We start from the raw sequence: 27,838 nt of genomic DNA on the forward strand, positions 1-27,838 counted from the left end.
AAATGGCATCATTGGCTCTTATGTAAGAACTGGCTTAAAGACGGACAGAACAGAGGAAGAACTCAGAGCTGGACAGAACCACATCTACATTGCATACATGCCTCAAGATGAACTTGCAGGAGAGGCAGGTAGACACGCACAGTCACATGCTGAGAAGATCAGGAGCCTCACAACAGCAGGTTCCATTCTGGATATCAGAGTCGTGTCAGAAACCACTGGCACTAGGGTTGTAATCCTAACAGAGGACAGCCATGGCAAACTTACTAAGATGCAGGAGCTGAACCCAGACACTAGACCTGCCAGTCAAACGGTGACACTGACTCTACAGACCAAAGAGTGCGCAATACCCAGACGGCCATTACGATGTGCGCGTCAATAACCAGACAGTGAGCGTAGCCGGCGAAGGCAAGAGCTGCCTGTTTCACGCTTTGGCGCGAGGCATGAAGCCAGTGGCCAGCGAAGAGGAGATCGCTGTGGAAGCACACCGCCTCCGATCTGTGGAGGCCGACACTCTCCTCAGACACCCGGGCCAATGGGAGCCTTTCATCAAGCGCAAAAACTGGACTGAAGCAATAAGAGGAGGGGACTGGTATATGGCAGTGGGAGGAGGAAAGAAGACCATAAAAGAAAACAAAAAGGTGCTTCAGAAGGAAGTTGGAAAAATAGAATTCTACAAAAATTGGAAAAAATATTTAACTCAAAATCCAGGAATTGGACAGTTCATCAATGCAGATCACCAGCCACCAGTGAGTAGTATATTGAAAGCTAGAAGATTGAACCAGAATAGCAAATTAGCTGAAGCCATGCTTGAAGTGGCAACAAACTCATCTCCTCTGGATAACAACCTGATTCTTGATGTGCACAAATATCATGGCTGTGAACTTCCAACCGTCTATGTGCCACAAGAGGTACATCGAGAGTTTCCCAGCACAAAATCAAAACGGTTCCGAGAGACCTTGGCTGCTGCCGTAAGCGAGGATGATGTTGTGGGCACCTTCAAACTGACAATACTTGGTTCAATGGTCAGATCTGAGTTGAATGACACCAAGGACTTCACCAACTTTCAGAACACCAAGAAGAGTGAAACCAGGCTTGCCACTTTTGAAGACAGTTTTCAGCAACACTCTACAAAGATGGTAGAGCAATGGTCCAGTCTACTTAAAAGCAAGGGTGTCATGACAGATACACATGTGAACACCATTAATGCATGGATCGAAAACAAGGGCTACAAGAATCAAAACGATCCACATAGGAACCAAGTCTCCAACCTCCTATAATGAAAAGGTAACATCACATTTAATATACTAACACAAAGTACATGTACAGCATTTGAGTGCTTATAGTATAAAAATATTTAATGAAAAGGCAGGTGGTACACATCCAATTAACAGAACACTCTTACATTGTATGTGCTGCATTATGATGAGCAGTTGATCTGAGTGAAAAATGTGTCTATTTGTGTTTTATTTACAGTGGGGTGTTGCCATATGAGTGGGTGAAGAAGTACAATGAAAACTACAGAGATCTTCCACCTCCCTGACGTTTATTTAGATACCTGTCTGGATATGTACAAAGAGGATTGCTTTTCCTTTTGGTTGAATTCAATCGCCTAAGAACCAACACCCACTTTTCCTTGCAGGAAAATTAAGTGGAGCACAATGACTGAGGTTTTTTTGGGGAAACAATGGGGAAACAATACATTTGCGATATATTCTGTATCTTACTTTGCACAGCATGAATAGCATGCAAACTTATGTCTGAAATATTTCTGTGAGCTCAAAGCTACAGTGTCTTCTTTGGTTGTATTCTTCCATTGAGTGGTGCAGGTTACTCTGGGGATGAAGTGGGACTGTACTCATTGTAGTTAATATCCATAATATTCCAGTTCAGATGCAATATTCGGGGTTATGACGACTTTGGAAAATGTTTTTACACAACAGCAGACTTACAACTTCATAGTACTGGCTTATATTATATATTTTAAGAGTTAAAATGTTTCAATCCTTATACCACAAAGATACCAAAGATGCTCAAAAACTTACACATCCCAATATACAAATGTGTGAATCTCATTCATTGTTGGGGTCAGTTCTTCTAAAATGTGTTTTGTAGATACTATGATCCACACTACATCGCCGTGCAGAGATTTAAATGAATCCATTAGAATGTGGATGTAAAGAGTAAAAGAAATGTCTTTCACATAAAGATATTTAAAGTGCATTCCCAATGTTGCATTTTCCAAATGATTTCTTCCCATTTTTGCCCCATGAATGTTGAATATTTTTATTTTTGATGCAGATCCATACACCAACGTTCCACAGTCTATTCTTGATCACACCAGTGCGATATGTCTCAAAGATGAATACTCTGCCCCCCATTCCTATCTTGCTACACATCTCATTACATTAGTGACCTTGCACTTTTCAATTGTTTTCTTAAAATATACCCCAAGAAAACAAAAGCTATTAATCCTTTCTAATATGCTCCCACACATTCCAAGTTGAACTGTTCCACTTCCGTCTCTGCAAGCTCGCATTAATACCATCAATAGTATGGTCAACTAATCATGCTGTCCTGGTAGAATGAATTCAAAGTAGGCACGGCTGATGTCATCATGCACACTGATGTTTTATTGGAAATTCACAACAGAAGCAGGATGAGAGAGACAGAGAGCAGCTGTATAGGAACCTGGTTACCAGACAGACAACTGACAGCCAGTTCACACATGGAGCAACCCTCGTACCGAACAGAACAATCCCATGTATCATTCACAAGAGGCAGAGAGAGACACACACAGAGAGACCATAAGTTTGACCATACAACTGGTTTGCTCTTGCAGTGTAATTTAGCTATTACGGCACCAAAATGCACATATATAGAGAGACAAACAGAACAAATGACTGACACAGACATATTAAAAAAAAAAAAAAAAAAGTACTCGACTCGGGTCAACTCGCGTTCACTTCAGTCAATAATACACACTGCAAACTGCTTTTCCGTATTACTTTGGATATGACAAACATCTTGTGTCTTTCAATATTTGAATAAAGAAGAAAATCCACTGCCTGAACTGTCATGATCAAGAAGTGTGATAAGACATGAGCCAAATCATGCATTAAAGAAACATGAAAAAACAAGAAAAGACAATATTACCCTAAATTACCTCTACACTGCTTCAATTAGATATGCCGGAAATTCACTCAAGTCAACGACACTTCACACTCCCAATCTGGGTTCAGTACATTGGTTTTGTTCTGTCACTATCAGCCTATTGGCTACAGTAGAAATGAATGAATCCAAACTTACTAATGAACACATTAACAAATCGTATTAACCCAGTCCAGTCTCTCTCTCTCGAGCTAGAGCCACTGCAGTTTATGGTGGCAGCCATGTTGGTTCCACAATCCTGCGAAATGCCCATGTAATTGGTGATTCTACAGTTGAGCATCTAACTAGTCTATAGTTAGACGCTCAACTTTTCTAGAGAACATTTCTAGCGTTCTTATGACAGTTACACCTTTTCAATCAGTTTTCAGTTGTAGAGTAACAGGAATCTGCCCATACTCTATGGCTCTGTCTTTAGCCAACAGTTGGTTTACTTATCGCTCTCAAACACTCCACACATTATTATTATTACTATTATTAAATCTTATACTCATATTCACTTCACAAATATTTCTTTCATACAATACACAACAAAGCAAAAACATGGGGAGGGTTGAATACTCTGCATCCTTTAACAAAGAGTCTTTCTCACACACAACTCCATGCATCCATCCCTCCAAGACGATGGTAATATTTGGGAGTCCGTATGATTACCACGTCACTGTCATGGCCCTTCCATTGTTATCACAGCGTTACCCGTGCATATGAACCATAGCAATAGGCACTCGTATCATAAACTGTATTTTTAGCATCTAAAGGCCCAATCTGGAATCAGTGAAACAACGTTGTGTTTATTTCAGACAGAATCTCACAACCTCTGTTGCCAGATTTCCCTATTTACTGTCAGCGCATAGCCACTGGATTTATAGTTCTCCCAGATTAGGCCTTTAATCTGCTCATGGCTTCTTCTAGTCATCAACATCTATCGTTATCTCTAGTCTCCGGCAGAACATATTGTATGAACATTAAACTCTTTACTTTTATACATGTGTTTTCATCTATACAGGGTTATCAACAATAATACAAAGGGTGGTGAGACACTTCATAAAACTGTTCACTGACTTGTACAGTTAAAAGCTCAAGTGGAAAGACTGAGCTTGTTTTGCTGGTTTCATTGTTTTAACAGCAAATAAAAGTCCAACTTTAAGTTTAATATCTCAACACTTCAGCAATTGGCCGTACAATAGTCAGTTCAAACAGGCGGAGACAATGGCAGACAGTACAGCAGGACCTGGCGAATGCAACCACCTAGGAAATGGAAGTCCATCAAACCAGTGAACTTTTCAGTTGACTGAAATGCGTTGACAAAGAGGTTATTCAAAATACAAACCATGCATGTACATGTGCTCCAAAACACGCAGTACTGTCCAATCTGTCATGGAGAGACTTTTAGTAATATGCATCAGAAAGAAATTCTAACAATTACTAGAATGTTATTTTTGCATCACTGCATTTTGCAGGTTTGGATAGTACACAGTACGTTGTTCAATAACGGAAATGGCAAGAAACTGGGATGAGAATTGTACCAGTTCAATATCATTTTCAGTCCGGGCTAGTTCAAGACTGTCCGCACTAGCCAGAATTTGATTGGGGATGAATGGAGATTGTATGGGGATGACATACCCCCACTGGGCTCAAGTCATGAAGGAGGTTCGACATACTGGATGGGACTTGTTGCTTTCTGTACATTGGTGAGACCGCACAGCCGTTCAGTTCTCAGCCTGGCACCATAGGAGTCTGCAGCTTGATCTTCTGCTCTTCTGATTCTTCCAGACATGCAACAGCAAAGCGGAACCAATACTGTCGATACTGGAGAGGTGGCGGCACAGCATGTTGAGTTAGATAGGGATGGCAACTTGATTCTAGATGCCAAAATACAAATGCGGGAGAGGAAGGGTATGTACTGCACCGTCACAATGTTCGATAGGGCATGCAATCAGTTTTTGAAAAATTGTGCATATGATTTGAACCTGCCTCCACCTGCTACCCATGTACCTGAATATGCAGATTCTTGTCATGTTCATGAAGTCCTTGTGCTGGAATTTCAGCCTCAATGATTCTTTCTTACGGCTGGATTGTATTTGTTGGTATATGGTATACATTGACGTACTCTGGCTCACGTATCCTCAGATTTTAGCATGTTTCTGATTATGTAATCTTCTGATCAATGCTGAGAAAGCATTAGTGTAACAGTGTTTGTCTCAGCCCAATGATGGTTCATTCTTAGGTCTTTTTACTTTTTCCTCTTGATTTACAAGATATTTGGCTTAAGCCTTGGGAGGTTTTTGGCAAGTGAGATACCACTTCTTGACTGATTTACTTTTCCATCTTAAGACATTTCTGTATATTTTCCAGATTTTGTCAATCAGTAGTTAATCTCTACACAGAATTTTCCATTTTTGAGGATCTTTATATTTTTTAATCTTTAGGATTTTCTGTTGCTTTCACTTGTACAGTTGTGTTTCTCTGTACTAATAGCAAGCTCAAGTCTAAAATTTGACGTAACACATATCTTCCCTCTCTCATTTCGGTCACTCCCTACTATTCTGTTTACTGCAGTAGAATTGCCATAAAAATGATTATCTTGCAGGGTGAGGGTCAATGAAGCAGAAAAAAATAATTTTCTCTCTGTTTTATCTACAGCAGGCATTCTTAACTTTTTTTTTAACCCAAGACCCAATGAGAAACTAATTTACCCTGGGACTCAGGCTCATTAAACCATACTGCTAACTGTTATGATGGGGGCCCGCCTGTGACCCATTTTGGGTCCCAACTCATAGAAACCAGCATGTAAAGTGTTGGCAAGGCCAATAGAACAGTCCAGTAGTGAATAGGAATTTCAATCTCTTATGCAGTGTTGTAAACGGGAGTGCCGAGTGACTTGTATCACAGCTGATGCCGTATGATAACGCTGTTCGCTGTCACTCTTGCGCTAAAACACTCCCTTTGCCACCTGAGAAAATAATTTTCAAGTAGCGGATCAATTAAGACAGTGTGAAGTGAACTTTTGTGGTCTAATGGTGCTGGTGAGCGGAGGGTTGGAGGTTTGAGCCAGGTTGTGGGCCAGTGCTGAGGCAAAGTGCCTAGTAGCGGCCGGTGACCACCAGTTACAGTGGTCGTTTATGCTACCAAGACCTATCGCTTCCTCTCGGAGTGAGTCTCTATCCAGTCCCAAATATTGAAAGATGGCCATGTATTTCTGCCAGAGGAGTCTTTGACTCTTTTGGCATGATGAGATGTTGATGAGATATTGATGATGGTGTCAGTCCGTCTGTAATGTGTAGTGTTATTTATTCCTGTATTCGCCTGATGATAATGATGATGACAAAGACAATTATGAAGATGAAGATGAATAATTACTGGCCGTTGTCTGTCGCTGCAATGAGACTGAACATGATGAAGATAAAGACGGTGATGTCAATCTCTCCATCTGTTGTTTTGTTGTTGCGTGTCCAGCTTTGTGCTCCTCAGTTCAACTTCAACAGTTCACTGTGTTGGCCTCTGATGGTGGTGGGTAGGGAGGGATAGGGTGACTGTTGTCCAGTGTCCACTGTGAGCGTGTGTGTGTGTGTGTGTGTGTGTGTGTGTGTATGTGTGTGTCAGTACACATGGATATGAGGATGCATCATAGTTTCTCCTAGTTGAAAGTATGTATGCAAGTGTGCATTCAGAGCCATTGATAAATGTCCAACCATTGCAGTTTTCAGTGGCGGCCATGTTGGCTCCACAATCCTGCTCAGTGGCTGTTGCCAAGTAAACGGTGTCTCCAATCCAACTGATTTTTAGATGTTGGCCGTCTCGCCATGGTGACGCCGAGGAAGGCCTGGTTGCATGTTTGCAGCCGACACTTCCTAGTTATAGAGAAGGGGCAGCAACATGGAGCTCATACTACAATCTGGCCAAACTATCAATGGCTCTGTGTTTGTGTGTCTATCAGTGCTTGTCAGGGTTCCAGTTTGGTAGTCTCTCCAGTAATGCCTTATGGTCTACATTGACACTGGCCACCAGTCCTCCTTTGTTGGCCTCTGTCCCGCTGTAGTCGATGTTCTCTCCCTGTAGAGTCGTCATCTGGCCTCCTACAATAATGACATATTAAAATATCATTACAAAGATGATAGAGTGATGAAAACAATACTCCTGCTTTTTAGCACAACTCCATATGCAGGTGATGTGATGTATACTGTATGTTTTAAAGTGCTATATACCAACATAATTTCTCAATTTTGTTAAGAAGCATCAATGCTGCATGTCCCGTCTTTGGCACAAAATGTGTTGAAAAATAGCTCAAGAAAAAATAATGATTTAAGCAGCTAAAAGTACACAAACATCTTCCAGTAAACAGCCTGACAAGATGTATTAACAATGTGATCAATAGGAAATTCTTAGAGCAGTGCATTTCTAAAAACTACTAAACCATCTGATAGTCATGTAAGTACCCAGTTCAGTCAGCAGTGCGGCGCCAGCGCAAATGTCCCATTTCTTAATGTAGGTGACGTGGATGTAGACGTCTGCCTGGTCTTTTGATTCTGTTTCACCTGGAGGGGGATCCAAGAGAGCCAGGACCTTATATCCTGAAAGAAAGAAAGAAAGAAAGAAAACTTACATTAGAGGTAGTGTCCATTTGTTAAAAGTGTTGTGTGTAGCATTTTTAGAAATCAATATCGGTGATATTCCAACCAAAGAAACTGATCGGAATGAGTGTTTACCTTATGAATTTTTATCCATTGAGCGGATTATAAAAGATTTATATACACCCCTCTCAAACTGAATGAAATTTCATTTGGAATGGGACAGTTTATTCTGATTAAGGTGGTTACATGAGGCATTTTTTTTTATAATGATTGGGCTATTCTTATGATTATTAGTGCTCCATGTAAACACAGCCTATGTAAAATGCAGTGTAGAGACCAGTAGAGACCAGTAGAGGCTGACAATCTTCCTGGTGATGGTGGTGCTTGTTTATGGCAACTATACTAATGTCTCAGAGAATGGAGCTCAGTCAACTTTCCCTAGATAATAAAGTTAAAGGATAAGAACACACCTATCCGTTAACCTATAATGAATAATTTGAATAATGTACTTTTATCTGCTAACCTATTCTGAATAGCTATTGTCTGCCAGTAAGCTGTAGCCTCTAGCCTACACACAAGGCAACACAATGTGCTTTCCATTTAAAAATAAAACAAATACAAACTACATACAAATACATACAAAACACAAGGACTCATATACAGAGAAACAGTGCCAATACAAGACCTAATCATAGACTATAGTGAGAAAGAAGAGAAAGAAATGTTTTCAGTTTACACACTCATTTCATGCTCAGTCAACCTGCCCTGGGGAAGTAAAGGTAAAGTAAATCTCTACTCACCCGCTCCGCCTGCTGGTATGATGGTGGTACTGTTTCCGAAAGCGTCCTGAATATAATTTTGAGCTTTTCCAGCGTGGGAACGGGACACGATCACCTTCGGGGGGCTGATGCTGTAGGACGAGCGGGGGTGCATGTTCGATCCCTGGCCTACCAGCGCCCAGGCTGGGGGCAGAGAGGGAAAGATACAGTCACAAAGGAACTTAATATATTAAGTTAATATATATTAATTTTTCAAACAAGCTGCAGTATACAAATTTCACACTCCTAGACTAGTTTGTTGGCCTGGGTTAGCTCCAATGCACTGAGGGTTAGTGGCTAGTCTCAATTGGCAGCTAACAAACCATCTACAGTTCAAAAGGTCAAGGTATCCCATTAAGAGTTGAGCATGCAGTTAAAACACACTTACCAGTGGATCCAGTGAATGGCTTGTGTATGACCCCTATGACTGGTTTACCGTCTACAGCCACACACACCATGGTGGTCACATACTGCAACAGGTTCTCTATGGAGAGGGACAGATGAACAGAGGGAGGGAGGGCAGAGGTGGGGAGAAAGGATGAAACAGATAGGAGAGGCAGACAGGGAAGATATACAGACAGAGAGGGGAAGATAACGGAGGGGAAGAGATTACAAGAGATGGGAGGGAAACGAGGGAGAAAGAAAGAAGGGGAAGCGAAGGGAGAATAGAAGAGAGACCAGTGGAGAGATATGAGTCGACGTGTCAACAGTGTAAAGTGACCCAGATCCGAACAGGAAAACAGATGGAGAAGGAGATATCACAACCTTTTAAATATACAGCCTGTCCAAGTTAAGACAAAAATGTGTAGGAAAAGAATCAAACAGGCTGAAAACCTTTTTGTTTGTGCATATTTGTATCCTGTTGTACTCGTGCCTATCCACTTGTCCTATTTGCACAAGCTCCACACTGTTGTAATGTGAAGAGCAAATATACACCAAGTCAAATTCATTGTACGTCTAGTGGGATTACATGGGATTGTGACTGTGAATCACCCAAGGGAACAGGGGGGTAAAGGAGAGGTGACCTAGCATTTGAAAGAATACATTTAATCCCCTGAGCGACTGGGAAAGTCTGGGTGGAGAAAGTGATTGATAAACACTCTCCCACCCTTGAACAACTACCGATGCTGTGCCCTTGATCAAGACACTTCACTCCCACCTGCTCCAGTGGAGCTGCTGGGTGGCTGACAGAATAAGCAGCTCCCAGCTGTGAATTAATGTGTAGAGGGCGTTGCTGAAATGGGAGCATGCATGTTCAGTCAACTCTCCCTAGATAAATAAAAGTTAAAACAAACAGATAAGGCACACACATACCAAAGATAAACAAATGTAGACCTCCTACATCCATATTTGACGTTTTTCTTTTACTTGAACTGATATTTCACACGATTCTTTATGTTCTGAGTGAGTTTTGTGAGCATGAAAGCAAATCAAAACCCTTTTTTTTTTTTCCTTCAGTCTTGTCTTTCTCCACTACTTTGAGATCTACCAGCTAAAAAGACAGTGGTACACATCACACAGTCAGGGTTCCCACTCTTTTTAAGAAATCATTTTCCAGGAGTTTTTCTTGACAATACAGGACACTTGCTCACAAACGGTCATATAATTTACCGGTAGGTCTAGTATTGACACATTTAACCCCAGTTTTATACCTCCTTTTTGAATGATGCAGGGTTCATGATGAAGTGTCTCAGGTTCATTACAGGTGACGGCTACACCCATCACTGCTAACTGTACAATAAGGTCGCCTGGCCTCCTCTTTTTGTTAGACGTGATCAGCACTGATATGTTTTTTTTTGTTACTTACAAAGCTCTCCTCAGCAAACAAACAGCAACATGTTCCGTGTTACACTTACTTGAATTGTGGCAGTTACAATACTCACTCCAAACACTGGCTTATACTCCAGGTCCCTCATATGAACTTCAAACTTGGACAGAAATTGACTATGTTCTACCTCTGTAACAATTTCAAAATGTGATAAAGTAATAAATCACACCATAATGTACACAGTAAGGTGTGCGTTATTGTCAAAGCATTGTTTAACAGGTGGTATTGTGATGGGTTGTTACATGCACCCCTAGTAGCCTATAGCTGTACTGATGTAGATGAATAAAATCTTAATTTCAGTTTAAGTTAAATTTCTTTTTGTCAAACAGATGACCACTGACACATAGGCGATCTGAGTGAGGGGCTAAAATACAATAAAAATTTTCCAGGACAACTTTTCCCTAACCCTAACATTTTCCCTAATTTCCAGGATATTTGGTCATTTTAATCAATTTCCAGGTGTTTCCATGACTGGAAAACTAGTTTCTAAATTTCCAGGTTTTCCAGGACGCGTGGGAACCGTGCACAGTAATGCCTCCTACTTACACAGTGCAGTACCAAGAACCTCCCCATCTAACTATATATGAAGGGTTTCATTCCAAAATACTATATATCTATTTTTGGAAAGAATGATACCAGATATTTACAGCCCAATATTGAAAACCCAGACAATTACAATATGTCCTCTAAAATGTAACTGTTTTGTGGGTAAAGGGTTCAAGATAGCTGATGACTTCAATAATCTTGAGTTTTATTATTGTGCCAGCGATCATTTTGTCAGATTCCCATGTTTCATATACACACCAGTATATTCCTGCGTAGCGTCTAGAGGGTCGATCCATATGGTGACGCTCTCAGGAGAAACCTCCTTCCCCCTCTCTATCTTCTGTAGTATGTCGGCCGGGATGTCCCGGTTCCAAACCGCTACCTCATCCACTGAGTTGTCGTGTTCCTCACTGTTCACCTGAAAGGACACAAACGCACACAAAACAATGTTGCCTGGGGCTTTAGCCCATTTAATACTATAAATAGCATGTGAACGCAAAAAAGGATACCCTGTCTTTCCAGTCTTACTAAAACAAACCAGTCAGAGAGAGAGACACACACACACACAAATACATACATGTAAGGTTTGACTGATAAGGGTTTTTGAGACGCATTTGGCCACATTGACAACAAAGTGGAAATGCAACAAGTCTCCAATCCACATACCTAAATAGACTTTTGTATGTGGATCCAACCAGAAAGCACATGCAAATCAAATGTGTTTAAACAAAAGGTTCTCTGCTAAATTTCAATGCAGTGCCTATAGACAGGAGGTGCAGCAGCTGGACAATAGAGAGTGGCATGTGTCTAAGTCAACTGATCCAAGGCTTTTTGAGTAATCTCATAACCTGGTAACGTCAGAACCGGGTGTGTCTCAGATAGCATTTCAAAAAAAGAAAAGAAAGAAAGAAGTAAATCTCAGCTACACATCCTATTATGTAAGTCACATATGATGTTTCTCATACTGTGAATGCCAAGCCAACCCTTCTTAATTTGATAAGAGCTTTTCTCTTAATAATTTCATTTCTCATTCAGGTCTTAAAATCTTATTTTTCTTAAAACAAATAAAAAAAATGTACCCCCCCCACATTGGCAAAATTATTCACTTGTTTTAAAGACAAAGTTTTAAGACTTAGTAAACTAAATGTCTTACTAAGCTGGATAAGCTAAGTCAGGTGTACTTAGCATAACCAGCTAGGTGAGCTGTAACCACCCTACTGATAAGTTATCAGCTTTCACAAAACCAGCAGCCATGGCTGACGACTTACTGCTGCGTGTAACAAGTATGTTACATGTTTCCTTATTATAGAATTTTCTATTTTGAGATGCTCATGGTAGTTATCTATGCTTTTCAAGTTACCTATGCTGACCTTGTTCTCTGTAAGGTAATTTACCAACACCCCATAATCAAATGCTAATTTCCTGCCTGTACTGGTGGTGCTATTCTTACTCGAACTAAATGAAAAATGGACTTTGACAGCGGCTACATCTGTATAGGAATTGAGTTCTAGGGAGGGGTTTCCCTTCAGATGTGCTCACCGTGAGTTCGGGGTAGGTGTTCTTGATCAGGTAAAACATCTTTTTATGAGACTGCAAGTCACCGTGTGTCACAAACTCCTTGGCTCCCTCTTTAGTCAGGCCCTTCGACTTCTGGCCCAGGGCGTTCTCCTCGTGCACCTTCTTCACCTGGGAACAAAATCAAACCAAAAAAAAATGACTCAAACTTACATCCCAGATCTACGTAGACCAGTCGTTTTTTTCTCTTGGAACTGTAATAGAAATAAGTTGTTTGCTGTCTGTTTGTAAAATGATAATCTCGACTTGAAGGCCCAATACACCTCTCTAACATGAGAATACATGGTTCTCCTGCAGCTGTTGGTATCAGAATCAACTAACAATGAATTATTGGCTCTAAGTTAGAAGTCAGTAGTTATGCATCCCTACTTAGAATGTGTTTACTGAACTGTCAAAGTAAACCAAAGTTTTCACCTCTCTGCCGCCTTGTATTGCAGCCTCCACTGACAGAGCCAGCAGGTCCCTCAGATCCACTGTTCTCCTCTGTCTGGAGTGAGGGAGGGCAGGAAGGAAGATAGAGGGAAAGGTGGACGTTGGGAGGGAGACGGACAGAAATACAAAGAGGAGAGGAAAGAAAGCAAAGAATGAAACCGGTTGATTCATTGTTAGCAATCGGTAGGGAGGCAGAGAGGGACGTGGGTGGGAGTAATGGAGGGCGGGATGAAGGGGGACAGAGGGAGATGGACGGATGGGAAGGAGAGAGTGACCATTTTATTCCATTCACATTGACGGAAAACAACGGGGAGGGAGAGACAGAGGAAGGGGGGTGGGGAGGGTGGGATGAAGCAAGAGAGGGATGGAGGGAGAGATGGGGGACGGAGGAAAGGAGCAAGGGGAAGGTAAAGAGGAAGGCAAGGAGGTGTGTGTGATGAAAACACAGAGGGATGAATGAAAGCAGGGAGGGAGACGGGTGAATGGGAGTAATGACTTGTTGATTAATTCATTCATTCTCAATGTAAACATCATGGTAATGTAGTGGAGCTTATCAGAAGGACTCCAGCTCCTTCTATCTGTGTAAAGGCTCCTATTTCATGGCCAAAAAATGTGCAAAGAAAATAACATTTCATTTGAGGTTAGTTGTGGTCAGAGAGAAACTTCCATCATATCAGAGGTGGACAACATGACTGGAAAATATCTGATATTTAATAAAAGGCAGATAACTGCCCCGTATATCGGCACATAAATATATAAGTCTAGCTCTACCTACAATACCTTCAGGATACAGTGACAATAACATGGCTCATAATGCATGACTGTCGCATTAGCCTATTCATCACCAAAAATTAGCCAGTTATTGAATGTTTTTCTGAAATACTGAAACTTTTCTCTCTGGGCATAAAACATATTACTACTACTACTACCAAATTCATCTACTAAAGTCGCTATTATGCAAGACAAATTGATATCCAGAACAGAAAAGAACGTGTCGACAGATGTTAACATGCGACCACTACACTTCAATTCGTTTACTGTAAAATGAAGAGACATGAAGTGAGCTTACCTACAGTGATTAGAAATGTTCAGAGTAAAGTGTATAGACTGTACAGTGATAAGAGAACAGTGTTGGACGGCTGACCTGAAAGCAGCCAGGCGGTTGGAGATGACCCCGGCGTACAGGTGGTAGATGACGCCGAGTCCCAGAATGCAGAACACCGCCACACCGAGCGGCGAGAGGCGGATGCCCATCGGAGCCATTCTGGCACGTCTTCGGTTGGCAGAAAAAACTCTGAACTGTTGACCAACAGTGAAAACCACGATAACCAAATAACACAAGAGTGCTCGCGAGGAAACAAACTGGAGAGAAACTAGCTAGCTAATGTTAACGTGGCTGCCGCCGCCGCCACCACCGAAATGTACCAAAATGTCTCACTGGCTGGTTTACAACCGACGTTTTATTTGCGTATAAAGTCACCGAGTATTGTTATGCAGAAAAAGCTGTAACGTCAATAAACTGAACCTGTCAAACAAGCGACACGAGCTAATGTGTACTAAATAGTTTAGCCGTTTAGCATCGTCCGAAGTCTGTCAAACGAAACTGACCTAAAAACCGAATGTCTTTTCTACTCCTTATGGCATTCCGTTTCTTTGATATCTTGAATATAGTCGTTATACTCGTTTAACTCGTTGGTGTAAACCATTTCTTAACTTGTGTCAAAGGGAAAACAGAACAATCGCATCTCTGTTCTGTGTTCTGTCATTTTTCCTCTCTACGTACACAGTGGGCGGGGTTTAAGGGCAGAGGTCAGTGCGTTTCTCTTCCGGGTTATCGTCGTTGTCGTCATCATTTTCATTTTTTCGTTTTAATTTAATTTCATATAATTTAATTTAATTGTAGTGTTTGCATAAACAAATAAATACATAAAATGAAAAAAAAGATTAAAAAAATATATAGGGAAAAGAAATAGACACTGTACATTTTGTTGATATTTTGCTATTCATGCCACATATATACGTTTTTTAATCAATTATAAATTCATTAAAAATTGGCTTTGGATTCACGACTTTAGGTTTGTGAATGATTTCTTTTTTATAATAAAATTGACCAATTTACTGTATGATGTAATATCTCTACATATTGTATATATTGTGTCTAATTCCAATCTACAGAAACTACATTCTGCATTTCTTAGGTAACAGAATGACAAGTATAACAATAATGAGCAATTCTGTATGAGACTTCTTCCACCTTGTCATTAGCCTATTTATGTGGGTTGAATCAGGCTTGTATAGTAAGGTAGAAGCCAATTCACAAACAACAGCAACATATTATTTCTCTGATCAAGGTGTTGAAACATAGACAGTTTATTGTAATACTGTCAAAGTTATTTCATGTATGCTGGCCTATTTTTCAAGTGTAATAATGTCTTTTGGAATAACCTCAGTAATCAAACTTCTTGCAAAATGGTTGAAATTGTATTTATCTATAAACTCAAGTGTATAAATGGCCAGTGTCATCAATTCATTGACTCAATAATAAAATGGTGAACCATTGTCTTCCTCTTCTCAGCGTTTAAAGACTGGGGTCATCGAAGTAATACTGCATGGAGTAATACTACAGTAATACTACATGTAATCACCTAAACTGCATTTTCTTTCTGGGCTCAGTGTAAACTCAACACATGCCACAGACGAGCAAAACATCTGAAATGTTGTGGGATACGACTTTAATACTTCAAATAAGGTAAAAAAAAATCACGTTTAATTTACATTTACTCCATAGCTTGGATGAAGAGCCGATTCTGAATGTCTAAACGTGTTCATCAAATTAATTAAATCTAACTGGACAGCTTGGACACCTCTGTTTGATCAATACTCCAAATTAATGCATTTGTAGGATTGAGACACTGTCCATGAACACCTAGTCAACATAGTGTAATGAGACTTGCCTATTCAAATGTTTGTTTTGGTAATTTTTTTAGGCCGTTTTTGACCACATGAAAATGAACAAAAATTGCCTGAAAATCAGTGCAAAAGACAATCTAATCTCAAGACCTATTACACAGTGAAGAACACTTTCCATAAATTAACAAAAGGGCTTGTTATCAGTAACATCTGGACGTTCCTGCAAAACACAGCCATTTTGTCTTTGTATGTTAAAAAATACTTTGCCTATGGCTATGTGCAGCGTCGGTCATTGCTTGGACTTTTTTCCAATCAGCAATGTCCAAATGATGTTTACTCTGGAAGCCCATTTCTGCCAGTGTGATGAAAAAAACGGTCCTGTAAGTCATTATGAGAAACTTTCTCAAAATAATGACTTAGTATCTCAAAATAATGACTTGGTGTCTCAAAATAATGAGAAACTTTCTCAAAATAATGACTTAATATCTCAAAATAATGATGATTATGAGAAATAATGAAATAATTATTATTTTGAGAAAGTTTCTCATTATTTTGAGATATTAAGTCATTATTTTGAGAAAGTTTCTCATTATTTTGAGATACTAAGTCATTATTTTGAGAAAGTTTCTCATTATAATGACTTACAGGATCTTTTCTTTTTCATCACACTGGCAGAAATGGGCTTCCATATGTTTCAAATGCGGTCTAAGTCAATAAAGACAAAAGACATATCAAGAGACATCAAAAAGACATATCAAGTCTGCAGTTTCCAAATTCAGTTTGCTTCAGAACCACGATTGCCTCATTTCGCGGTGAGCCAGCATGACATGCAAAAGAGTCCTTTGCATGTAGTTTCGCTCGGTCTCACATTTGTTGCTCTAGCTTCAACACAGAGCTCTTACCCATTCAAAAATAACGGGAACATAAAAAAAATGCCAAGAAATAATAAGTATTTAGTGTTTCCCCCCCAGAGTTGTATTCTTATCAGGGTGGAAAAGCCTCTGAAACAGCATTTAGACCATCATTGGACTCTGGAACTCTCCACTGAAACTCAGACTGATGAAATTCTTTTAGTGTCAGCAGCTCTTTGAGGCAGAGTGACCCACCACACATATTCAATGGTAGAGAAACTTTGGGATACATTAGGCCTTTAAAGGAAGAATTAATTTAAAGGCCAAAAGACACTGCTGGAAAACGAATGAAATTAAACAAATAAAATGTGCAAAGAAAATGACATTTTATTGCAAGTATTAGACTTTGTTTTTTTTATTTATTAAATTATTAAATTATTAAAGAGGAACCTCCATCATATTAGAGGTTCAAAATCAGCCTGATATATTGACAAACCGATTTACATGTCCAACCCCAGCCAGAAGAGTCTTTATCATCATCACTGAGACCTGGCAGTCACTTTTTTTTCTTCTTTCTTGAGCTCATCAGAGATATGATGTTCTCATATTTAACATATACAGTATATGTTATGGCTGTCTCCGCCTTCTCTCTGTTGGCCAGCTGACAGAGATCTGAAAAGTCTTTAGCTTCTATTCCACCATGTCTGCTCATCTCTTTTCTCCATTGTCCGGGTTAGAGATGTACGAGACGGCTTCACCATCTTCTCTCCTCATCTCCTCCTCACTTTCCTTCTCCTCCTCCTTCTCCTCCTTCTCCTCCTCCTCCTCCTCCTCCCTCCGCCGGCCAGCGGACGGAGACGTGGTAAGGCTTCAGCTCGTCCTCGGAGACGAAGTCGGGGGCGCGGCTCATGAGGTCGTGACCCCGGAACGACTTGGGGAAGGCGATGACGTCGCGGATGCTGGGGGCCCCGACCATGATGGAGACCAGCCGGTCCAGACCTGGGAAACGGTGGATGGGGAGTGGGATGATCGTGTGATAAATTAAATAAATATACATTTTTCTAGTTCTATACAAAGTGAGACAAAATGAAAAGAAAATTCTAACACTTAATGTGAAGATATAGATTTTGAATGAAAGAAAATTCAAATGTAGGAAAGTATGGAGCTAGTCTTACCCAGAGCAATGCCTCCATGTGGGGGCGCCCCTGAGTCCAGAGCCTCCAGCAGGTGGGACAGAAGAGAGGGATCCTCCTGGAGCACACACACACACACACACACACACACACACACACACACACACAGCAAAAAACAGTTGAGATAGTAATTTAGCTTCCAAATGTAGGCTGAAAGTCCCGCCCTGACACATTTAGAGAAAAGCTGGATTTCAGTTCTTAAACTCATGTACACATCACTGACCTTGAGGATATTCTTCAAGACATGAAGCTGCTCTGAGGCCTTGTGGATGCGGATGGAGCCTCCACCGATCTCACAGCCGTTCAGCACCAGGTCGTAGTGCTGGCCACGCACCTGGGAATGAGAATAGACAACTTGTTTTTTTTGGGTTTTTTTACCTCTTTCCATTATTTAGAAAAGCAGGCAGAGGGTTTGTGGCTGGGCGATAGGGATGGGAATAGAAATAGAAACAGAATATTGAAATTTTGAAAAAAGGTCCTAATTAACAAAACCCTCCATGACTAACCTTGTGCGGCTCTGCGTAGAGTAACTCTGTATCCTCCGGTAGCGGTGCAGTAAAAGGATGATGGGCCGACTCCAGCTGCTCCGGGTCCTGGTCTTTGGGCAGGAAGAGGGGGAAGTCCACGACCCACAGGAAGCGGAAGGCGGCGGGGTCGCGGACGCAAACGCCGCGGGACTCCAGGAGCTCGGCGCACTGCAGGCGGAGCTTACCCAGCAGCGGACGCTGGGAGGGGGGGGGGGGGGGGGGGGGGATGATGGAGATAGAAAGTAAAGATGGGAGGATGAAAAGCAGTTTGGAAGGTAGATAGAGATAGAGGAAGTGCAATTAACAAACATAATAGAACAATAATAGAATAAAATATCTTCATTTTCATGGCTAATTCCAAAATTTCTTTTTAAAAATGGCAGTTGTCGGAAGGACATTTTAATTTGAAATTCCTGCTCAGAATATTAACATGTAACTGATATTATGTAAAAAATGACAGCAGTTTTAAGATGAATGCCTTATGAAAACTGACATGAGGATTGAATTCATGATCTTGCACATGTTCAGTTCAATTTGCATATTCTATATCGGTACACATTCAAATCTGCATGCTCTGTACATGTTATCTACAGCTGTTATTTGAATATATTTGATAAGGAGTATAGTTTTTTTTTTTACAATTTTACAATGCATGTATGGCCCGAGCACATTGTTTGCACATCTCTTCATATTCTAATTTTTCCTCTAATTTAACATGTATATATTGATATTTTCTAACTTATTTAATAGTGCATTGTATATTTTTTGGTATACTCTTATATTGTACATATTTTTCATGTTTTTGTCTTTTCTCAGAGTTCTACTGCTACTACTGCTGACATTTCGCACACCCTCTTAACGCTGTGATCCAAACCTTTTCATACTTTCATTCATAAAGTTCTAACATATTCTAGTGTTGAAATTGTATGTTCATATGGCCCTCTTTTTGCCCTATTCATATTCTATTTTTCCTTGCTGTAGTCTGTTACTACAATTTCAGGGATCATTAAAGCTGCAATAAGCGATTTTCCGACCACTAGATGGCGACAGAAACCGCAGCGCATTTGTAAATAAAGCACAGCAAAAGCTACTGGGTGACGGAAGCCCTTTAGGACAAACCGTGCATAAAGGGATTTGACAACAAGAGGTCTCACAGTCAGTCCCTTACCACAGTTTTGAGGGAACCGGCTGATATGAGCAGCAGGTCTCCGGGTTTGGCTCCACTCCTCTGTAGCAGCTGATCTGTGGCCGTGACAGACAGCAGTTTCCTGAGGGGAGACTTCAACGTCCCATCGGCCTTCACCAGCACCACACTTAGCTCCTGGGACAAAACACACACACAGAAAAAAAGATGCATCATGGGTAAATACAGGTACATACCCATACATACAAACATACAGAAACAAATGCAGACAAACCTGCTCTGAACAATCAGTTTCCCCTCATTTGCTCATCCATTCTTTCTCGATTTCCCTCATTCATTCACTCGCTCTTTCTTTCCCTCACGCGTTCATTCTTCGCTCTGCTCGTTCATGCCCTCATTTATTCCTTCATTCATTCATCGTCTCGTTTTCTTTCCGTCATTCATTCTTTTGCAGTTTCCCCCTCTTTCTTTAATTCGTTCCTTCCCTCCTTGGGAGAGAGACAAACCTACCTGGCCGAACTGAGTCTCGGCGGTTTGCTTCAGTTCCTCCAAATCTTTACCCTTGAAGTGTTTCTGTAGTGGAACAGAACAGAGAAAATGGGAGGGGGGGGGTATCAACTTGCATACATTAATCCCAGGGTAATACCTTAATCCACTTCTATTTTGTCTATTTCAATAGGAAACGGTTATTTTCCTACCGCTCCATCGGGGACACAGATGGCCTGGACGGAGCCTCCTGGTTGGCTGAGAGCTGATCTGAGGAAGTCGATCTCCGTGGCCAGGAAAACCTCGCTGAGGTCCATCAGCTGGACAGACAGACGGACAAGCAGAGAGACGGGCATACAGACAGTCAGACGGGCAGGAAGACAGCTGCTTAAACAGGCAAAAAGCCAGATGGTTTGACACAGAAAGTCACAATGTGTTTGGAAAATGTTTGAAGATCACATTTCCCATCAACAAACACAAAACGTCCAGCAACCCACAATCACCCACCTTCATAGTGAACCTGGTATCAGGCTTGTCCACACCGTAGTCCCTCATGGCTTCCTCGTATGTCATGGTCTGGAAGGGAACCTGGATGGGACCTTTCTCTGCGGGCCAGGAGTGCTCCAACAAGCCCTCCACCAGCGCCATGACACCCGCCTGGTCCACGAAAGACATTTCTATGTCCACCTGGGAGAGACGGGGAGAGGATACTTCATTTTTGTTCCACGTGGTATTTGAAGAACAAGGACGGACGAGGGCTGTAGTCAAGAGCACCTTTGTCGAGTCCGGGTCAATTCCAAGACCAGGTCCAAAGGGGTCGGGACCATGTCAAGACCAGAGCAAATCGAGTGCAATTCAAGACCTAGACCAAAGTAGGCAATAAACAGCACATGCTGTTCCATGAGGAAAAAACAATGCTTAAGGAGTATCCTAAGGATGAAAAGAGATGTAGATCTGTCTGTAGGAGCCATAGAAGTTTGAAGATCATCATACACATATTTCTGCAGGTAAAATCGCTTAAATTGTCTCTAGTGCCAAGGAGAAAATGAACCAAATATCAATAAAATTACCTATTTTTTTTTTAATTTTTAGATAAGCAGGAGAAGGTCGAGTCAATATCCAATAGTGGCCGAGACCAAGAAAAGTCAAAGATGTCAGAAAAGTGTTCTCAAGACTGAGACTGACAGGAGTACTACAGCCCTGATACACATCATGTCAGTACAAAACTATCAAAGGATCAAAAAGAGAGCATGTTAAACTATAAAAGTGTAAAAAGTAAATTTGAGAGTGGGGAGAGCAGGGGAATTGAATCCAGTGTGTTATGTAAAAAGCGTGTGGTACAGAGGATGCTTTGTGTGTGTGAGTGTCAGCACTTTATGTAGTTTGTCCTTTGCCTCTTCCCATCCTTCCCTCCCTCCTACCTGGGTGAACTCGGGCTGCCTGTCTGGTTTGGAGCCCTCGTCTCGGTAGCACCGAGCCAACTGGAAGTACCTGCCATGTTGAGGGGGGGGGGGGGGTGTTGAAAAAAAAAGAGAGAGAGAAACGTCTCATCCGTTTTTGTTTTGAACACATTTCCATTATGTTCCATCGAGTTTTGACTGAATTGAGTCGGCTGTTTCTCTTTCTTTCCATTGTTTTGTCTAGTCATCAGATGGATTTTATTTTCTGTATGCGTGTGTGTGTGTGTGTGTGTGTGTGTGTGTGTGCGCCCACCTGTCTATACCAGCCACCATGAGCAGCTGTTTAAACTGCTGTGGACTCTGGGGTAGAGAGTAAAACCGACCTGGCTCTCTGGACGGAACCACAAACTCTTTGGCTCCCTGAAACACACAGATAGAAAATGTCTGGGCATCAAAATATAATACTCATCAACACTGTACTGTTTGCCTGGTATCTTGTAATTGCTATGTAACTTTTTGGCCTTATTTTGGGGTTGGATTGGAAATATGAGAAGATATTTAAAGATAGATAAGTCAGTGCTCGACAAAATGATAACAGAAATGAATAGATTCTCTATATTTTAGAGGTAGATGTAAAATAGATGTATAGCGCTTTGGAAGCAAATTCTTCAATTCCTTGTACATGTTCCTGGCAAATAAAAGTGATTGTGACTGTGATTGTGTGCTCTTACCCCTGGTGTCCTTTTGAACAAGGTAGGAGTTTCCACATCCACAAAACCTACAATTTAGGAAAAAAAAAAAAAAAAACGACTGTGAGAATCAGCGTTTGAGTTGCGTCACCTGATGTCAAGCAGGACCCGGACTCGAGTCCTGGCCTCGGTCCTCTCTGCTGAAAAAAGGATCGCTCTCCATACCGTGTGTGTTGCAGAGGTGTTCCCTCATCTTCATCACCAGCTGAGACCTCAGCCTGAGGTTGTGCTGCATCCGGGAGGAGCGCAGGTCCAGGTAGCGATACTGCATCCGCAAAGACTCCGATTTCTGGACAAACGGCAGCAATAATCCCATCAATTATGATTGGTAACAATACGGACGCAATACTAATGGTTATCATCCTCATCGGGAGCGGTAGCGCAACGACACAAAATACTCTTTCTGGACAAACGACAGCCACAGTGCAGTAACAAAGACACTTACTTTGACAAAGTCTTTAATTTCGAAAGGCAACTTCCGGCACGCATTTAAAACCTCCACACTCTCCGCCCGGACTTCTATTTCTCCTGTTGGCAACTCCTAGCATGTGCACAACAGGATGAGAAGATGAAGCAAAAATCCATTGTAAAGTACCGATTAGTTAATGTCACAATCTAAAAATGTCTTCTTCACTAAACATGTTTTTGACTAATCCAACAAGTAATCATATATTTTATCATCAAAAGTATCTCTAACCTGATTACAGTGTATTTAGATTAACTGTAGTGTAAATACATTTTCCATTTTTTGTAATCGGATTACTGTAATCTCATTACATACCATCTGTTACACCTTTAAAAACGTTTTTTAAGATATCATAAATTCAAATACCGACCTGTTTTACTACAATGTTTACAAAGATTACAAATGTCAACATACTATTTTACAGTTTCAGTCATATAAAACTTATGTTTAGCTCTCACATAGTCAGAGCCACAAACACCCAGACAAATGCACACACACACACACACACACACACACACCTTGTTCTCCTGTCCCGCAGGCCTCCGTCTGACTGTTCCTGTAACCCTGATGACAGACTCTGCTGTGAGATCACACAGTGTTGCTTTCAAACTGCGCCCAGACTAAAAACACAGAAAAAAATCTGGTTACACACAAGCATACACAACCCTGAACCAATACTCCATCAGAAACATCATCGAGCTGTATTTAATGAATTGGAGCAAAGCCCAAATTCCCTTCCTCTGTCACTGTTGTAATAGCAGTAGTAGGAGTAGCAATAGCAATACTAATAGTAGTTGTAGTAGTAGGCGTAATAGTAGTAGCAGTAGTAATAGTAGCAGTAGTATTAATGGTGGTAGTAGTAGTAGTAATAATGGTAGTAGTAGTAGTATCAGCAGTAGTAGTAGTAGTAGCAGTAGTAATAGAAGTAGAAATAGTAATAGTAGCTGTAGTAGTAATCGTAGTAGTGGCAGTAGTAGTAGAAGTAGTAATAGTAGTAGTATTACAAATTCAAAAAAATCATCTGCAATGCTGTATTTCAGTTTTTTCATTCTTACTTCATCCTGAGGAATTAGAACTTGAGTCAATCCACCAAAATCTCGCAGGATGACAAATAAGTCTTGTCTGTTAGAGGCAAAAAGACACTGTTAAAATACAATAGAGGGAAACAAAATTCACCATCTGGTGAAAGGAACCTTATAAGTACTGTGTGAACATATATTTGGAGAATGGGCGGTCCAAACACCTAACCCTGGCAGTGTAACTTGCTGTAGGGAATTGAACCCCTAACCCTGGTTAGGTGATGTCAGTAACACTGCCAGGCAGTTTATTTTTCAAATTTTCAGGTATCTCTCGCTGCTATTTGGAGCCACCAGTGTTTGAAGTTGTCTAGTGGTTTAAATTCTTATTTTGATATCTCATATTGAATGATTACACAGCAGGATGCTTTGAATAGACATAGTGTAATACCTGAGGTATTGGACCCAGCCACACAGAGTGACCTTCTCTCCTTCATGCTCCAATCTCAGTTCTCCACAGGTGTGACTCCTAAATGACAGACTACTGGGACCTGGAAACAAAACCGAGTTATAAAACAACCAATTAACCAATCAGAAGATTCATCAGTCAACCAATCAATAAGCCACTGAACTCCACATTAGACGACCCAGAGACCCACATACCCGTGGTGGGAGCCTCCAGCTTGTTGAGGCTGGGGGAGCAGCTCAGGTGTCTGATGTGGGGTTTCACCAGCGCGCGTCCTTGACTTGAGGTCGACACCGTGCAGCAGTGCCGAAGTGCGCGCGCTCTGACGGCAAGGAGCATTCTCTGCACGGCGACTCTGGTGTTAGTTGCCATTTTTCTGTAAACACTAAGCTGGACACTTGACTGTTTAGTTTGTCAAGGCTGTCAGTGTCATCAAGGCTTCCAGTTAGTCTGCCTTGCTGTTTGACTACAGCACATGGGGCGCTCTATTTACACACAGCAAGACGTGAAATCATGCCCCTGAGTTTCCTGGTGTAACGCTACGGCTACCATTATTCAACATGAGCGCTAATGTCAAAACCCGATTTAGAAGATAGGACGGGCTTTATTCAGTCCACAGGACAAGAAGCCTCTGCTGTCACTTCATTTGACCGTGGTTCCGCGTTATCAACCGGCATGGGGTTCATTCACAACTCTCTGTACATTTGGATGGGCTTTTCTGTTGCACCACATCCGCTCAAAGCTAATCTTTTCATTTAGGAATCGGTGCAGTGCGGCCGTTTTGCGTAACGCACGGGTGTGACGTTGATGTTCAGTTTCGACCACAGTAGTCAATCTGCCAAATAATCGATCAACAAGTTTTGGGCCGCACGTAATGCAAATTCAGTGGCACGTTAAGTTAAACCTGAAAGAATCACTTTTGATCGACAAAGGTGGTGTCGATGTTGGTGGTATATCAGTGGACATAAAAACAGCCTACTTTTTGGCTGATCGATGTCATAGATCGACGTGTTGATTGGCTGGTCTGAACCCCGTGGGCTTCTGGGAAAGCGCGATATTCAAATGTGGTTTCCGGGTTCGTTCTGTTATGTTATGGTTATATACAAAGTTATATATATAAAGTTTTATTCTGTGTTGTCCATTAATTCATTTTTTACCGGACTTATATTTCATTAATGGATGATAAAGTGAAAAAAATATAGTTAAAGATTTAAAAAAAATATATAGATCAAAGACATAGAGACATGATTGTAAGATCACAATCTGATCCAGTAATAATGTGTTTGGTGATTTGCACTTCGAAAGGCGTCAAGGTTAAAATACAGTAGATTTTAAATTTTTAGATCTATCTATCTATTTGTATCTTGGCTCAACAGCATTCAGTGACTTTATTTCAGCTACTTCAGCAAATGTAGTAAATTTAAACATTGTCACTGAAATGCTGTTAAAACACGTTAAGACTATGCACCATATTTAAAAAAAAAACTCACTTTCAAACTACATTCTGCAGCTGCACCATGATCCTGCTCACTCAGAAACATTAACATATAATCTCCAATATTATAGGAATGATGTTCCATCAGTGCGACCAATCACATCATGAGTGATAATTATTCATTGATCCTACGTGTCTAAAGCTTCATACCAATTTTGTAAATTGAATCTAAGATTACACATTATGTGCAATAAACATTTCAGTGCAGGAACTGCTCTAACAAACTGACAGCTGTCTGTGTGCACAGAGTCACAGTGTTATAAAAACATTTTTTAAAACTTCCACGCAAAAAGGACACGCAGAGGTTTTATTCTGAGCTGAGGGTGAATTCATGCTGTGTAGGCTAAGGCAAAAACTGCTGTTCAAAGAAATGACTGATGTTAACTTTAGATAGTCCTTGAGTAACAAACTAATATCCAACCAGGATTTTGATTCTGACATACAGTAAACCTCCGCTTATTAATGCGCTTTGATACAGATTGAATGAATGAGGAAATGAAACAGCTGTCTGGCTCTGTAAGAGGGAGGAAACTCTCTGTCTCTGTCACTGAGTCAGTGACCCAGACTTGCAGTTCCTCTCTTTCTGGAACTGAAAACCTGGAGTTTCCCTCATCTCAGGGTTAACAAACTCAGAGTTTTCACTAAACCCGCTTTCTGGAATACCACCCTGCTCTTTTTTGTTGCATAGTTGGGAACCCTGCATGCAGCTTGTTGTCCCCTCCCCATTCTTCCAGCCTGTGCTGGATTAGTCCCTTATTAGGGAGGTTATTTAAGAGAATACAAGCCTTTGTACTGTTTGACTCTGATGAAGACGCACTTGGCGTCGAAACATTAGTCCTGCAATAAAGTTTGTTGCCTTTAATCCGTGTGCTCCAGTATACTTTGGACCATATCTCTGAAGTCCCTCCTGATACAAGATTGCTCTACTCTGAGAGCACCGGACAGGCCTACTATTCCTTGTGAGTTGGTTGAAGCGCGTTAAACCTCTTCCTTCATCAGTGTAGCACTGTGTAGCACTGCTCTGTACTTGAAAAGTACCTGAAAGGGAGCACTTTAGATATATACAGGTCTTTCGTTATTTGTTTGACAGATAAAACGACTAGATTAGATTAGATTATTAGATGTTAAACTTGATATTGATACTAAACTGATGAAGCTAAACAAGTTCAAGGTTGGTTTCATAAACAGCACATGAGGTCAAAAGCCTTCCATGAAATCCCCACTCATCAGATCATTGAACTTTAATGGGAAGCTCTGGAGCACACAGTGTGAAGTAAAGCACATTTCTGCCAGCTTCAACCTGCAGAACTGGATGCTTCCCTTCTTTAAGAATGGTATGATCAGTTGAACTGAAACAGGTCTGGTTTTCAGGCAAATCTTATGGAGGTGTTATGCCACTTGGTATGCTTGGGATGGCATTCGAATTTCAGCTTCAGTCTCATAGTCTACTTTATGTACTAGAGTATCAGCTCTCTGCTGCAGTCCCCCCAGACAGCCATTACTTGCGATTGGAACAGCTGCCCTAACATATTGTCAGAGCCGTCCTATTGTCAAATTTAACATTGTTTGAGATGTTTTTTCCCTTAATAAATCTGAAAGTTCTCAGTAACAAAACTTCAGAAATGCTTTGTATTGTCTTTAAATTAGAAGGGTTTTTACCCCAGTACTCAATAGTCTCTCCCACCCACCATGGTTTGAAACTCACTGCTGAGACCCATTACCTTGTTAAATTGTGACATACAAAAAAATGGCACAATGACTGAAACTAAACAAGTTTTAGTTAAGTTGGGTGTTTCCAGCACAGTGAGTCTGCATTAGATCGTCATTATATAGCACTGACAAGAGTATTTTCAATATTATTGGAGATTCTGTGAGTGTGGACAGCTGTCGAGTTTATACTAATTTATTGCTATATTATCATATCATTAGCATTACTGGCAGTACCACTGATGCCTAGGATGTTGGGGTCACAGTATGCCCACCTCCTTAGTAGTACAGGGGTCTTACCAGGATGGACAGCCTATTCTCATTTTATACCATTTTTTTATTTGTATTTCCCAATCTTATCGTGAAATGTTACCATAAATGAGTCAAGAACAGCAGAGGAAGAGTTCTAGTTCAAACTAGTCACATGGTAGTCATAGACTGTGAGGAAGGAAGCTGATCCCATCATTGTACCTTTCTCAGTCACCAGGAGAGG

General features: G+C 41.0%; 2 protein-coding genes across 3 annotated transcripts; both read right to left on the bottom strand.

Annotated features, from left to right (window-relative positions):
* Nucleotides 1-2,632: 2,632 nt before the first annotated feature.
* bpnt2 (3'(2'), 5'-bisphosphate nucleotidase 2) lies at nucleotides 2,633-14,698 on the bottom strand. 2 transcript variants are annotated; one of them, XM_071521405.1, is made up of 8 exons: nucleotides 14,080-14,698; nucleotides 12,918-12,990; nucleotides 12,468-12,614; nucleotides 11,187-11,346; nucleotides 8,943-9,038; nucleotides 8,537-8,698; nucleotides 7,602-7,736; nucleotides 2,633-7,241 (listed from the first exon to the last, which is right to left on the bottom strand). In XM_071521405.1, the coding sequence occupies exons 1-8, from the start codon at nucleotides 14,196-14,198 to the stop codon at nucleotides 7,099-7,101; spliced, it is 1,035 nt and encodes a 344-aa protein (XP_071377506.1). In that variant the 5' UTR covers nucleotides 14,199-14,698; the 3' UTR covers nucleotides 2,633-7,098. The 2 variants fall into 2 exon arrangements, with proteins under 2 accessions (XP_071377506.1, XP_071377505.1); XM_071521404.1 differs by having other exon boundaries at nucleotides 12,918-12,986; nucleotides 14,049-14,698.
* A 2,406-nt stretch (nucleotides 14,699-17,104) lies between these two features.
* dars2 (aspartyl-tRNA synthetase 2, mitochondrial) lies at nucleotides 17,105-24,842 on the bottom strand. The gene is made up of 17 exons (XM_071521400.1): nucleotides 24,341-24,842; nucleotides 24,129-24,228; nucleotides 23,717-23,783; nucleotides 23,180-23,281; nucleotides 22,641-22,736; nucleotides 22,361-22,484; nucleotides 22,178-22,224; nucleotides 21,760-21,866; nucleotides 21,468-21,537; nucleotides 20,554-20,733; nucleotides 20,259-20,366; nucleotides 20,071-20,133; nucleotides 19,585-19,737; nucleotides 18,396-18,614; nucleotides 18,113-18,223; nucleotides 17,872-17,947; nucleotides 17,105-17,695 (listed from the first exon to the last, which is right to left on the bottom strand). The coding sequence occupies exons 1-17, from the start codon at nucleotides 24,513-24,515 to the stop codon at nucleotides 17,478-17,480; spliced, it is 2,016 nt and encodes a 671-aa protein (XP_071377501.1). The 5' UTR covers nucleotides 24,516-24,842; the 3' UTR covers nucleotides 17,105-17,477.
* Between the last annotated feature and the right edge of the window lie 2,996 nt (nucleotides 24,843-27,838).

Source organism: Centroberyx affinis, unplaced genomic scaffold (assembly GCF_046629955.1).
Source record: "Centroberyx affinis isolate AG114_WGS23_722 - 3 ecotype Tasmania unplaced genomic scaffold, CSIRO-AGI_Caff_v1 ptg000887l_1, whole genome shotgun sequence".
Lineage (NCBI taxonomy): Eukaryota > Metazoa > Chordata > Actinopteri > Beryciformes > Berycidae > Centroberyx > Centroberyx affinis.